This window comes from Mauremys reevesii, linkage group 11 (genome assembly GCF_016161935.1).
Source record: "Mauremys reevesii isolate NIE-2019 linkage group 11, ASM1616193v1, whole genome shotgun sequence".
Classification (NCBI taxonomy): Eukaryota; Metazoa; Chordata; order Testudines; family Geoemydidae; genus Mauremys; species Mauremys reevesii.
The window spans coordinates 61952417-61965538 of NC_052633.1; the positions used below are offsets into that span (position 1 = coordinate 61952417).

The window sequence follows — 13122 nt, forward strand, 5'->3', positions numbered from 1 at the left end:
AGTATGAAATCCTAGACAAAATAGAAACTATGCATTACTTCTGTTGACAAACGTAAAGTCCCATTTGGCTAATGTTAACAGGAGCTACACATGTAACCAAAGGAGAATATATGCTTACATGGAGCAGTAGTTAACAGAAGCATTCATTTAATATTGTTACAAGCTACTGTTGATTTTTGTGAGTGATAGGAGAGCAATTTGCAGATGAACTACTGTATAGAGGAAGAAATGCTGTTCACTTTAAGAAGGAATACTTTGAGCCTTTGGCAGTTTTGTAAGTGGTTTTTCATTACAAAAAAGAAGTTTAACATTATACATTAAAAGCTTGTGTATTTAAACCTTTATGGTCCATACCACTTTAGGTAGAATTACAGTAAATTGCCACACTTTCTTTCTGTAATTATCTTGTAAAAGTGCCAATTGATATTGTCCTGAAGTTTATGTTCAGCACACATTAACACCAGTCATATTTTGGACAGCTTGTATAAGGTCAATTTGATTGTCTCTTAGGGAAATAAAATTGTTTTAAAAAGACATCTATTTAAAAAGATCTAGGAATTACGTACTTTTGAATAATTAAATGAACTACAGAGAGGAGAAGGCTGATAATCAGCTCACATATAGTGTGATTATAACAATCTGCAGAATCATTTCTTGTATTAATACATTATTCTGGGATTATATGTAATTATGAAACATTTTTTTTGTTTAATCTCTGTAGGAGCTTGGAAGTAACAGCCCTCCGCAGAGGAATTGGAAGGGAATTGCAATTGCGCTGCTGGTGATTCTAGTTGTATGTTCACTCATCACTATGTCTGTCATTCTTTTAACCCCAGGTAATCTCTCTCTCTCTCTCTCTCTCTCTCTTTCTGTATATATATAATATAAAATGTAATCTCTTACTGAAGATATTTTGATTCATAATATAATCTTGAAAATGACTTATAAGTGTAACAACTCTTGTCTTTGCACGTTTTACTTCTGACTACTTGAATTTCAGTATCCAAAGCAGACACAGGATGACATAATTGATGCAAAGTTGGGACCTGCCATTATACATGCAGTCAAAATCCCCCTTGGCTTCAGTCATGTGTGGTTGCCTCTTAGTGTATTTTCAGATCCCTTGGTATATACAGAAAACTTGGTTTAAAATGTGCTAATACTGAACATGAAATGTTTATACTCAGCCACATCAGTGTATATGTATCTCTCACTGTCATATACACACAATAAATCAGAGAGAACTGAAGCTATTTATTTAACAACTGATTTGCAAAAATAATATTAATATGGCTATTAATCAAGTCCTGGACAATGTAAGTTCCTACACATGGATGATTTGATTTTGATGCAAGTTTTCTTTATTCTAATTTATCCAAGAAATATTTTTAGAGGAAATCCTTTTTCTGTTGGGATAGCAAACATTGCAGGGATAGAAGCCCAGATAGAAGGCAACATATGCTGCAGAGAAAAGAAAAATCTCATTGATTTCTCCCAATCAGACAGAGGTTCTTTAAAATAAGTGAACTGAGAAGCATATATCAGTGGTAAATATTCTGTATTGGAAATGTTATTCATTTGGTTTGTATTTGAATGTGATTTTTAAGTTGCATAGCCTTGGAATTTGCAAACCATTGATGAAGCTATATATTTTCCTGATTCATTTTCACTCAGTTACGTTTGTATATTTTTTTGCATAATTATCTAGTATAGTTATGAATCAATATGTATATAGTCAATAATTGGATATTACAAATTCATTTGCATATTTTAGTACTTGAGGTTTAGATTAATTCAGCATTAATTGAATCATCACACTGGAAAGCTTAGATATGATGGACCAAATTTAAGTTAGACCCCTAACAGCCCTGTTAGTCTCCCTTAGCCTGTGGTTATATTGATTTAATTTACGCACTATGGAGCTGGAAGAAAGTGTAAACAGGCTGTGAAAAATTCCTATAGCTCATAACCAAGGGACAAGTAGAGGTGCTATCTGGGCAAGTAAAAGAGTCAGATTATCTGGCCAGTGGAAAAGGGCTAAAAAGTAGGCAGAGAATGGGCTGAATGATAGCAGGCACAGAAGCTTAGAGATGCTTCTCAGACAGGGAGGTGGCCAGATTGTCTGGGAAAGGAGAAAAGAGGACAAGGCTACCATTTGGGAGGAAAGGTGGTTGAACAGAGCATGCTGGAGTGCTAGACTGTGCTGCTTTCCCTGTATTATGGAGATATCCACTAAGTACACCCAAGGCTGGGAGGCTTGTGGCCACCAGGCTCAAGAGAAAATGATGGGTAATGGTGGTTGGTGACTCCCTTCTAAAGGGGGCAAAGTCCTGAGCTGGCATCCCAGGAGATGTGGTGCCTGCCAGGGCCCATAGCTGAGATGTTGTGGAAGGATTGCTGAGGATCATCTGGCCCTCAGACTATTACCCCATGCTGCTCACTCAAGTGGGCAATAATGATACTGAAAGATATGACTCTGAGCGGATCAGAAGTGACTATAGGACTCTTGGAGTAAGGGTGAAAGTGTTGGGGGCACAGGTGGTGTTCTCTTTGATCCTTCCAGTCAAGAGTAGGGGTCCCGGCAGAGAGAGACATATTCTGGAGGTGAATGTATGGCTGCACAAATACTGTTGCCAAAAGGGCTTTGGCTTCCTTGACCATGGGGTCCTGTTCCAAGTAGAGATGAGGTCCACCTTTCAAGGATGGGGAAGAGTATCTTCAGATACAGACTGGCTAATCTAGTGAGGTGGGCTTTAAACTAGATTTGATGGGGCAGGAGACAAATGCCCGCAGATAAGTCCAAAACATAGAAATCTGGGTGAAGGGTAGGAATCTGTGGGGAAATGGGAAATTGCAGCATGGACAAAGGAAGAATATAGAGCAGAAATCTAATAATCATCTTAGATGTCTGCATACTAGTGCAAGGAGTATGAGGAATAAACAGGCAGAACTAAAAATACTAGTGAACAATCACAAATATAATTGGCATCACAAAAATATGGTGGGATAATTCACAACTGAAATATTGGTATAGAAGTGCTCAGGAAGGACAGGCAGGGAGAAAAGGGAGGAGGTGTTTCCTTTTATATAAAACATGGATATGTTTGCACTGAGGCTGGGATAGAAGTGGGAGGCAGACCTGCTGAAAGTCCCTGGGTAAGATATATGTGATAGAAAACAAGGGTGATGTCATGGTAGGGTGTCTCCTATAAACCACCTACCCAGGAAGACATGGATGAGACTTTTTTAAAACAACTAACATAATCATCCAAAGCACAGGACTTGGTGCAGATGGGGGGCTTCAACTATCCAGACATCTTTGGGAAAATAAGATAGCAGGGCTCGGATTATTCAACAAATTCTTGGAATGCCTTGGAGGCAACTTTTTATTATAGAAGGTGGAGAAAACAACTAGGAAAGAGGCGATTCTGACAAACAGGGAGGAACTAGTTGAGAATCTGAAGGTGAAAGGCAGCTAGTTTGGGTGAAAGTGATTGTGAAATGATGAGGTTCATGATTGTAAGGAATGGTAGAATGGAAAACAGCAGAATAAAGACACTTTCAAGAGGGCAGACTTTAGCAAACTCATAGAATTGGTAGGCAAGATCCCATGGGAAGCAAGCAAAGTGAAAAAAGAATTCAGGAGAGCTGGCATGTATTTAAAGAGACACTATTAAGGGCACAAGAGCAAACTATCCTAATGCATAGGAAAGAAAGGAAGTATGGGAAGAGGCCACTCTAGTTTAACCAGGAGATTTTCAATGACCTGAAACTCAAAAAAAAAAAAAAAAAAAAAAAAAAAGTACAAGAAGTGGAAACTAGGTCAAATTACAAAAGGATGAATGTAACCCCCCCACCCCCAAAACATAAACATGTAGGAACATAAACATGTAGGAACATAATTAGAAAAGCCAAGGCATAAAATGAGCTCAATCTATCTAGGGTAAACAAGAAATGTATTTGTAAAATTCTGAGATTCAAGAGGAAGACCAGTGACAGGATAGGCCGAAGTGTTTCAGTTTTCACTAAAAAGGTTAGCAGTGATTGGATGATTAATACAGTGAACATCTGTGTGAATGGGTTAGGATCTGAGGCTAAACTAGGAAAAAAACAGGTTAAGAATGACTTAGACAAGTTAGATGTCTTCAAGTCAGCAATACATCCTAGAATACTAAAGGAATTGGATGAAACAATATCAACGATTATGTTTGAGAACTCGTGGAAGATGGAAGAGATCCCAGAGGACTGGAAAAGGGCAAGTATAGTACCTATCTATAAACAGGGGAATAAGGACAACTCAGGAAATTATAGACCAGTCATCTTAATTTAGGTACCCGGAAAGATAATGGAGCAAATAATCAAACAATCAATTTGTAAGCACCTAGAAGAAAATAAAGCAATAAATAACAGTCAACAAAGATTTGTCAAGAACAAATCATGCCAAACAATCTAATATCCTTCTCTGATGGGGTAACAAACCTTTTAGATGGGGAAAAACAGTAGATGTGATATATCTCGACTTTTGCTACTATCTCACATAACCATCTCATAAACAAACTAGAGAAATCTAGCCTAGATGAACCTACTGTAAGTTGGGTACACAACTAGCTGGAAAATTATGGTCAAACTAGTTATTAATAGTTCACAATCGTGCTGGAAGAGCATATTGAGTGGGGTCTCACAAGGATCTGTGCTAGTATGGTTCTGTTCAATATCTTCTTAAATGATTTAGAAAATGGCATAGAGAGTACACTTCTAAAGATTGTGGATACCACCAAGCTGTGAGGGGTGCAAGTGCTTTGGAGGGCAAGATTAGAATTCAAAATGATCTTAACAAACTGAAATAAATAGGATGAAATTCAGTAAGGAAAAATGCAAAGTTCTACACTTAGGAAGGAATAATCAGTTGCCCAAATGGGAAATGACTGCTTAGGAAAGAATACTGCAGAAAAGGATCTGGGGGTTATAGTGGATCACAAACTAAATATGGATCAACAATGTAATACTTTTGTGTGTATAAAAAAAAAAAAAAAAAAAAAGTGAACATCATCCTGTGATATATTAGCGGGAGTGTTTTAAGCAAGACATGAGAAGTAATTCTTCCAGTATTCTCAGCACTGCTAAAGCCTCAGCTGGAGTATTGTATCCAGTTCTGGACAGCATGCTTCAGGAAAGATGTGGACCAATTGGAAAAAGTCCAGAGGAGAGCAACAAAAATGATTGAAGGTCTAAAAAATGTCAGCTGTGAGGAAAGATTGGAAAAAAAAAAGCCAACTGGGTATGTTTAGTGTGGAGAAGAGAAGACTGGGGGCAGCAGGGACATCGTATTCTTGAAATATGTAAAATCTGTTATGAAGTGAAGGGTGATAAATTGTTCTCCTCAACCACTGAGGACAGGACAACAAGTAATAGGCTTAAATTGAAGCAAGGGAGAGTTAGGTTAGACTTTAGGAAAAACTTCCTAACTGTAAGAATAGTTAAGCAGAAAGAAATTACCTAAGGAGGTTGTGGAATCTCTGTCATTAGAGATTTTTAAGAATAGGATTGATAAACACTTGTCAGGGATGGTCTACATAATACTTAGTCCTACCTTAGTGCAGGGGACTGGACTAGATGACCTACCAAGGTTCCTTCCACGCCTACATTTCTATGATTTCTATGTATGCTTGGCAGTTATGCAGTGCAGAGCACTAAAAACAATGATCAAAAGCAAACATTTGGTTGTCTCCCATTTGGAACATATTGGAAAAGATGAGTTGGGCTGATTTAACCCCAGTTAGAGGGGAGCGGATTCTTCAGGGGATCGAGAGAGGTAAATTTGGGAACCATGTATGTCATGATATACCCAAAGCCATTCTAGTAACTGAAGTATATTTTGCATCTTGCAGTCTTGCATCTGAAGAAGTGGGTATTCACCCACGAAAGCTCATGCTGCAAAACGTCTGTTAGTCTATAAGGTGCCACAGGATTCTTTGTTGCTTTTACAGATCCAGACTAACACAGCTACCCCTCTGATACTTGAAGTATATTTCTTTCTTTTCAAGGAGAGTTATTGTTCGAGGGGATGGCAAAAGCTAGAAAGAATTATGCTGAAACTCAGAGCAATTAAAGTCAATTCTGGCCCTTACGTTTGAAAACCTATTGTTAACCGTGGAAAATTTGAAGAAGTATTTAAAAGTCTTCAGAGGCAAAGATTTTTTTAAAAAAAAAAAGACCCTCTACAACACATGGATTAACATTATGTTATGTTATTAGAATGTATGTCCCCCCTTACACTGGTCTTTGCTAACACTTCAAGTCACACAAGTGAAAACCAGTATTGTCATCTCAGTTGCTATGATATCCCTAAGAAACTTCGCAGTTTTGTGTAATTAGCAGAATCTGCTCTGCAAAGATCTAGGACTGGAAAAAAAGGGATTTTATGCAGGTCAGGAATGAAGGACATAAAGAGAGCTTTGAGAGGAAGCTTGTATCACACCTGCCTGGTGTCTCGAGCCAGTGCTGTCCACCCCTCAATTTCATGAGCAAATCATTTATATTTTTATTCTAATTATTTATTATTATTTTATAAAACCTTTTAAAACTAGTTAGGTAAACTGAGATTTTTGCTTATGTGTGTTGTTATATGAGTTGGTCTCAAGTGTCTCAAAGGCAACTGGGATGTCTAGCATTAGAAAAAAATAGACTACATCTTGTAGATCTAGAAACGGAAATAATCACTGGCCATTAGTACTTGTAGTTGGTCTAAATCTGCCTTAATAAAATGTAATCTTTTTTGTAAAAATCTTCCTGTGAAATACACGTGATAGGAATTAATATGTTTAGTGCACTATTTAGAGTTAAGTTTCATGTTATCTCAGGATCATTCAGAATATATTGCTTCCAGTTTCTAATACCACTAGTCTGAGCAAACTACTTTGAAGATGAAGAGTGCTTTATAATCATTCTTCTCATCCCAGAGCATCTTAACGGACACAGGGAGCAGTACAGTGTCACCATTCACTTCTGTCCATGGCTTGTTCCTCCATGAAGCCCAGCCTGGTCATGTCCCTGCATACCATATCCCACCAATGAGTTGGTGGTTGGCCCCTAAGTCTGACTGATTTTGGTTGCATGTGTGTTCTTTGTTTTGTTTTGTTTTTTTAGCATCCTATCATCTCTTTGTCTTCTGCAGTGTCCTGGCATTCTGAATCATTTCATTTGCAGTCAGTCCTGTACCCTGATTTCACATCCTACTCTTCTTTGAACTTCATTTGCCTTAAATCATTCCTTCTTTACATGTTATCTTCCAAAGAACTGTCATTGTTACAGCCTTCTGATGTGTGTTTCATTTAATGCAGTTGCTTTCAGACCAGAGAGTAATGCTGTTAAGTACACTGGTTTGATACGTTTTCACTTTGGTATGAAATGTAATGGTGAAATTATGGATGGATAAAAACCAAATTCTGTGTAGCATTTGTATCTAAAGAACACCTCCTTTTAATCTAATCCTTGGTGGAACTGGTTAAGCTTCCTAGATTTACATAAAATTGTACTTATTCTATGACTTCTTTGCTGCTGCATTTTAACGCTTTATCTGTTTTCCCTTTTCCAATATACAGCCAACTTATTTTATGCATCCGACGAAGTGGGTATTCACCCACAAAAGCTCATGCTCCAATATGTCTGTTAGTCTATTAGGTGCCACAGGACTCTTTGCTGATTATTTTACTGCAAACTTTTACTTGAACCTGTTTCTTAATTTTCCATCAATTCTGACAGTACTAGAGGATTTGTGCAGTTTTATAATTGCAGATATCCTGTATGGTAAAGCATGTGATTTTGTGGCTTTCCATAATGTTTTCCTCCAAACTGAATCAAATACGTTCATGTAGTTGATGAAAACAGCAAACATCTTAAATCTCCATTGTTCCTTTTTTCCATCAACTGTCAAAGCATGAATCAAGCCTAGTCTGGTGATTTCTCCTCCTGCTGATAATAGCCCGCTTTAATTGATTTATCTCATTAGAGTTGGTAAGGCAACCCCCATCTTTTCCTGTCTGTCTGTCTATCTGTCTAGCTATCTACTGTATTTTCCACTCCATTCATCTGATGAAGTGAGTTTTAGCCCATGAAAGCTTATGCCCAAATAAATTTGTTAGTCTCTAAGGTGCCACAAGTACTCCTAGTCTGAATCTGCACAAAATCTTACCTACCGCTTCCTCTAAAAGTGGCCTTAATCTGTTGACAATAGCTTTCCCAATATTTATAATAATCTTATGGCTCTATAATTATTCACATTGGTAGGATCTCTTTTTTTCTGAATTGGTACAACTATTGCCTTTAGCCAGTCATTGGTATCTCCTTTTGTTCCCATACCCTATAATATATTTTTTCCAAATGCTTGGAATATTGCTTGTCCTGCCAGCTGTTAGCAGTTTAGCTGTTACATTGTCTAATCCTGTAGATTTCCCATTTTTAGGTGCATTATTTCTCTTTCTATTTCTTCTTCTGATGGTGGTTCCATGCTGGTAGCCATTCTACGCTGCAAACTGCCCTGTTCATCTAGCATGTCTAGAATGCTCGCATCTGGATGAAATACAGGCTTCAGCACTTTGTTAAAATGCTCCTTCCATATTTCCAGCACCTCTTTGGCATTTGTTGTCAGTTCACCAGTAGCCTTTCTGATGACTTGCATCATTGGCCTGACTGTGTGTCCATACAGCTTAACCATTTTTTATATTGTTCTGATGTCTTGTTTTCTTGATGCCTCTTGTAGTTGTTGAGCCTCTTCTTTCCAGCACTTTTGCTTGTTCAGTCTTCACTGCCTTGCACACTTATTTCTTCCTCTTTCCTAGCAGTCTTGCCTTGTTTACACTTTTCTTGTAATGTTCTTGTTTCATTGTTGTCCAGCTTTCCCATGTTTTACTTCCGCCTTCCAATAACTTCCTCCACTGTATTTTGTACTGCTTGCTATAATATTTCCCATCTGTTCTGTAGTGACATTTCTTCATCATAAATTAATGGCCTGAAATGCCCTCCAAGCATCATCTTGTATGCCTCCCTCACAGAGCTATCCTTTGACTTATCAAGATCAAATTTGGCTCCAGTTGCACCCATCTTTGCTTTGCACTATCACTTAACCTTTCCCATTAGTTCATGGTCACTGCCATGCTTGGCACTTCTGTAGACTTTAACATCCATCAATTATCTTCTGTGCTTTTTACTAATAATCATGTGGTCAATCTGGATTTTACCTTGCCCATCTGCTGAGTTCCATATAACCTTGTGCATATCTTTGGCAGAACTTGTTTTCCTCACAATGTGCATCTCACGGCTAGTTCTTAACGTTTCCTCATTATCATTTGTAATGTTGTCTAGGTATGGCTAAGTCTAGTACTGCATATTGCTTTGTTCAACAGAAATAATATCTTTTGATTGCAGTTAACTAGCACATTTAATTGCATTGTGGGGCACGTAATTTCCTGCCAAGTACCTAGAACTAAACAGGTGTCACAACAATACATTCTGTGTATTTCTAAAGTTTCAAACAGTAATTCAAATCCTACTTATTGTTCCCAAGAGAAGAACAAATGTTGAATGAAATAAGTTATTTGTCATAAGAATTTGGGACATTAGTTCCATACAAATAATGACATTAATACAAATAATAAAAAGAAGAGCTCTGTGTAAGCTAAAAAGCTTCTCTCTTTCACAAACAGAAATTGGTCTAATAAAAGATAGTACCTCACCCACCTTGACATTAATAGAGACATTGTCTTTTCATTTTCTTTTGTAAAGGATATAAGCAGTGTTAAAATAAAAAAAATAACACAAATTTCAAGGATTTTTATTATGACATGAAATAAAACTTGAATTTGTAGAACTAATTGGAGCAGATATTCATTATATTGATAATGAGGCATACAAGCAGAACTGGTGATATCTTACCTATTGTTAAAAGAGAATCAGACTGAAGAAGTAAAAAATACAACTATAGAAAAGTGCAGGAACTTGTTCATTTTACATTGCTTGCTCATACTATGAATCTCCACTGATTCCTAAATTTTCCAAGCGACTTCTTATAGCATTTGTGTTAAATTCCAAATACCATAATATTAAGATCATGGGGGAGGAAAAGAATCATAGCTTGTTAGATACTATACCAGATATGTACAATATGTTTATTCTGGTACTGTCGACTGGGTTTAGGTTATTTTTCTTAAGCTAATACTGAGGAATGTAAGTTGTTCCATGTAGTGATGATAATATTTTGCTTGTATATAGTGCTTTTCATCCATATATATCAAAGTGCTTTATAAAAACATTATTATCCCCAGTTTACAGATGGGAAAATGGAGACACAGAGTTGATATGACTCCCCCAAGGTCACACAGCTGGTCAGTGACAGAGCTGGGAATGGAAGCCAGGCCCTATTCCACCATACTGGGGTATGATGTCTCCCACTGACCTTTTCTGTGTAGTTTAGAATCAGGATTCACAAACACAAGCTGAAACTGACTGTCTACCTTGTAGTTGAGTGCAAGATCTTAAGGTTAAGAGTCACACTGTCTCTCTGCTCCTGCAGCAGATTAGCATGTTCACGGGGTTGTGCAAAGCGGCCATGGGGCTATGCACTACCTGGAAGTACCGGACCACAAGGTTACGCTTCCTGGAGGTGGAGAAGAAATTGAGTGTGGGAGAGCTGGGGCTCCAGGGAACCAGTCTGACCTGCCTCTGCACAAATCAGATATGAAGTCAGTGCTTTTCATCCTGAGAGTTGTCAGTTACCTTTGGGAAAGAGACCTGAAAATAGAGGAAGAGAAAAGGAAATTATCTTGGGACCAAACTTGTAAACAATATAATCTTATTTTTTTCCCCTTTACACTGTTTGTTTAAACACATGAAGTAAAGTATAGTGCACAATTGGAGAGCTGTTTTTCAGTCAACATCATACAGATTTCTGTTACCTTTATGTTGTTTTATTTCACCTCAAACATTTGAAATTCTTTTTGGCCCTGTCACTTAAAAAAAAAATCACCCTCAAGTAAAATTTCTGAGATCAGTTCTTCACATGAAACTAATAATTATCTCATCATATTCCTTAAGTTTTGCAATATGTTGCATGTCATTGGTCTCATCGGAGGATTCTGGTTGTCTTTCTTCCCCCAATGCTAGACTGGATTTACTGGACACTGAAAGCTTCTGTGTGACAAACAGGTACAATGAGGGCCCTGGAGGCTTCCCCATTGTACTACCATTCTACCTCCAACACTCTGAAGGGTTTACTCCTCCCTAAGAATGTCAGTAGTTCTGCCTCCAGGCCGCTGTATTGTTTGAAATAAGTTGGCAGACTCCAAGATCTTATGTGGCAATGCAGGGCTCTTATGTTGAGTCATATTGATGTCAGGTACTTAAACAGTGTATAGAGAAGTAGAGTGTTTACCACTGGGTCATACTGACTGGTGAACTCCACTCCAGCTAGTTATAATTGGATTTGGAGTGTCTCTTGAGGCAGAGGAAACTGGGGGCTGAGCAGAGGGAAACACTAGGGTCAGCCAATTTTGTGGAGAACTTTTAAGCTCAGGTTTATGTTCTATTATTGTTTAAATAAAGTCAGCCCTCCCACCCCATCTCTCCCTCATTGTGCATTCTTTAACTTCATTTCTTCAACTATCAGAAGTGGTGGCAAAGGTGTTTTTTCTGATGTGGACATCTGCACACTAACAACTAGATCTAGGCCATTAATTCATTTCCTATAGGCCATCAGTGACATGTAAATTAGGAACCACTTTTGATCACTACCTACCTTTAATCAATCTGTTTGCCCTCTTTCATTCACAACAATTACAGTAGAACTTCACTAATTCCCATTTTACACATCCATACACCCAGGAAGTTATGCACAATAAACCAATGGTCTCTCTCCACTTCTCAGTCATTATTTAAAAGCAAGATGATATACTTAGGTCTCGTATTACCAAGACATAATTTGTTTTCTCAAAGTAGAACAGAATAATTATTCATCTAAAATGTGAAGTATTAAATTAAATAATTACAGCTAAACTAGTTTTGTAAAATAACTGTACAAAGTAAATTTTGTGAGGTGCTATTCTTTCTTTGTTATTGTCTGTTCATTTACTTGCTAATTTGCAAAAGCATTTTCTTATCTATTAGTGCAAATCTACTCTACTTGATTTCTGCTTTGCAGTCTTTAATGTACTAAAAAATGAAGGTTAGCTGTCTGTGCACTAATGTGCATCAATTGTTAAGCAGTTCAGCTGTCAGTTTACTGCACAGTATAAAAATATAACACTTTTTATCTTTTAATACTTGAATTCAACTCTGACTCCAGTAATCTACAAAATATATATAAGCTACATAATATATGTATAGTTTTTTATTTTTCTAGTTGAATATGTATTAAACTGGAAATACAAAAATCTATCAAGTTAGTTGGGGACCTGGAAAATGTTAGCCCTTCAATGAATAACTCAATACAATTGAAAATGGAAATGGAAGAGAGATGGTAGACTATTCTGCAATGTAATAATAAACATTAAGGGGGAAAAGAGAATCTTTAACAACAGACAGAAAATATACTATATGGTATGCATACAAATTCATATTTAGACTAAAAATATGAATTGCAGCCTTCTGATAGCTTACATGATGAGCAGCTTGTCTTTCCATGAATTAACTGAGCATTTTGGGAATTTAAAAGAGTATTTCTGAGTCTGTTGGGGGCTAAAAAAATTACATAATTTGAGACATTGACAGAGTGGACACCTAGACTAAAAGATCATAAATTTGGTTTTATTTAAATACCATCTTAGCATTAGGAGAGTTTTACTCTTCAAACATTACGCAGTATAGTTGTTGGAAGACATCTATTTTTCTAAACTAGATGGTTAAAAACAATGCTTAGAAATGCTAAATTCAATTTAAAGTTATAAAATTCAGTTTATAACAAAAACTACTTGGCAAGTATATGAATTGTCAGAATGCTGAGAAAAGTGAGTGCAGCTGTCTTTTTGGGTATCCTTTCCATATACTGTCCGGTGTATTTTTAATGATTTTAATAAGGCATTTAATTAAGTTTCTCAGAGGAAACTAGTGAGTTATGCAAAAAAAAATCTGGTG

At 37.0% G+C, this 13122-nt stretch overlaps 1 protein-coding gene across 4 annotated transcripts in view; it reads left to right on the plus strand.

The window, feature by feature from the left end:
• DPP10 (dipeptidyl peptidase like 10) overlaps positions 1–13122 on the plus strand; it is a 402675-nt gene that overhangs the window by 87526 nt on the left and 302027 nt on the right. For all 4 annotated transcript variants that reach the window (XM_039495403.1, XM_039495402.1, XM_039495399.1 and 1 more), the window contains exon 2: positions 722–836. In XM_039495403.1, the coding sequence (XP_039351337.1) occupies positions 722–836 (115 nt within the window). The remainder of the gene's footprint in view (positions 1–721; positions 837–13122) is intronic.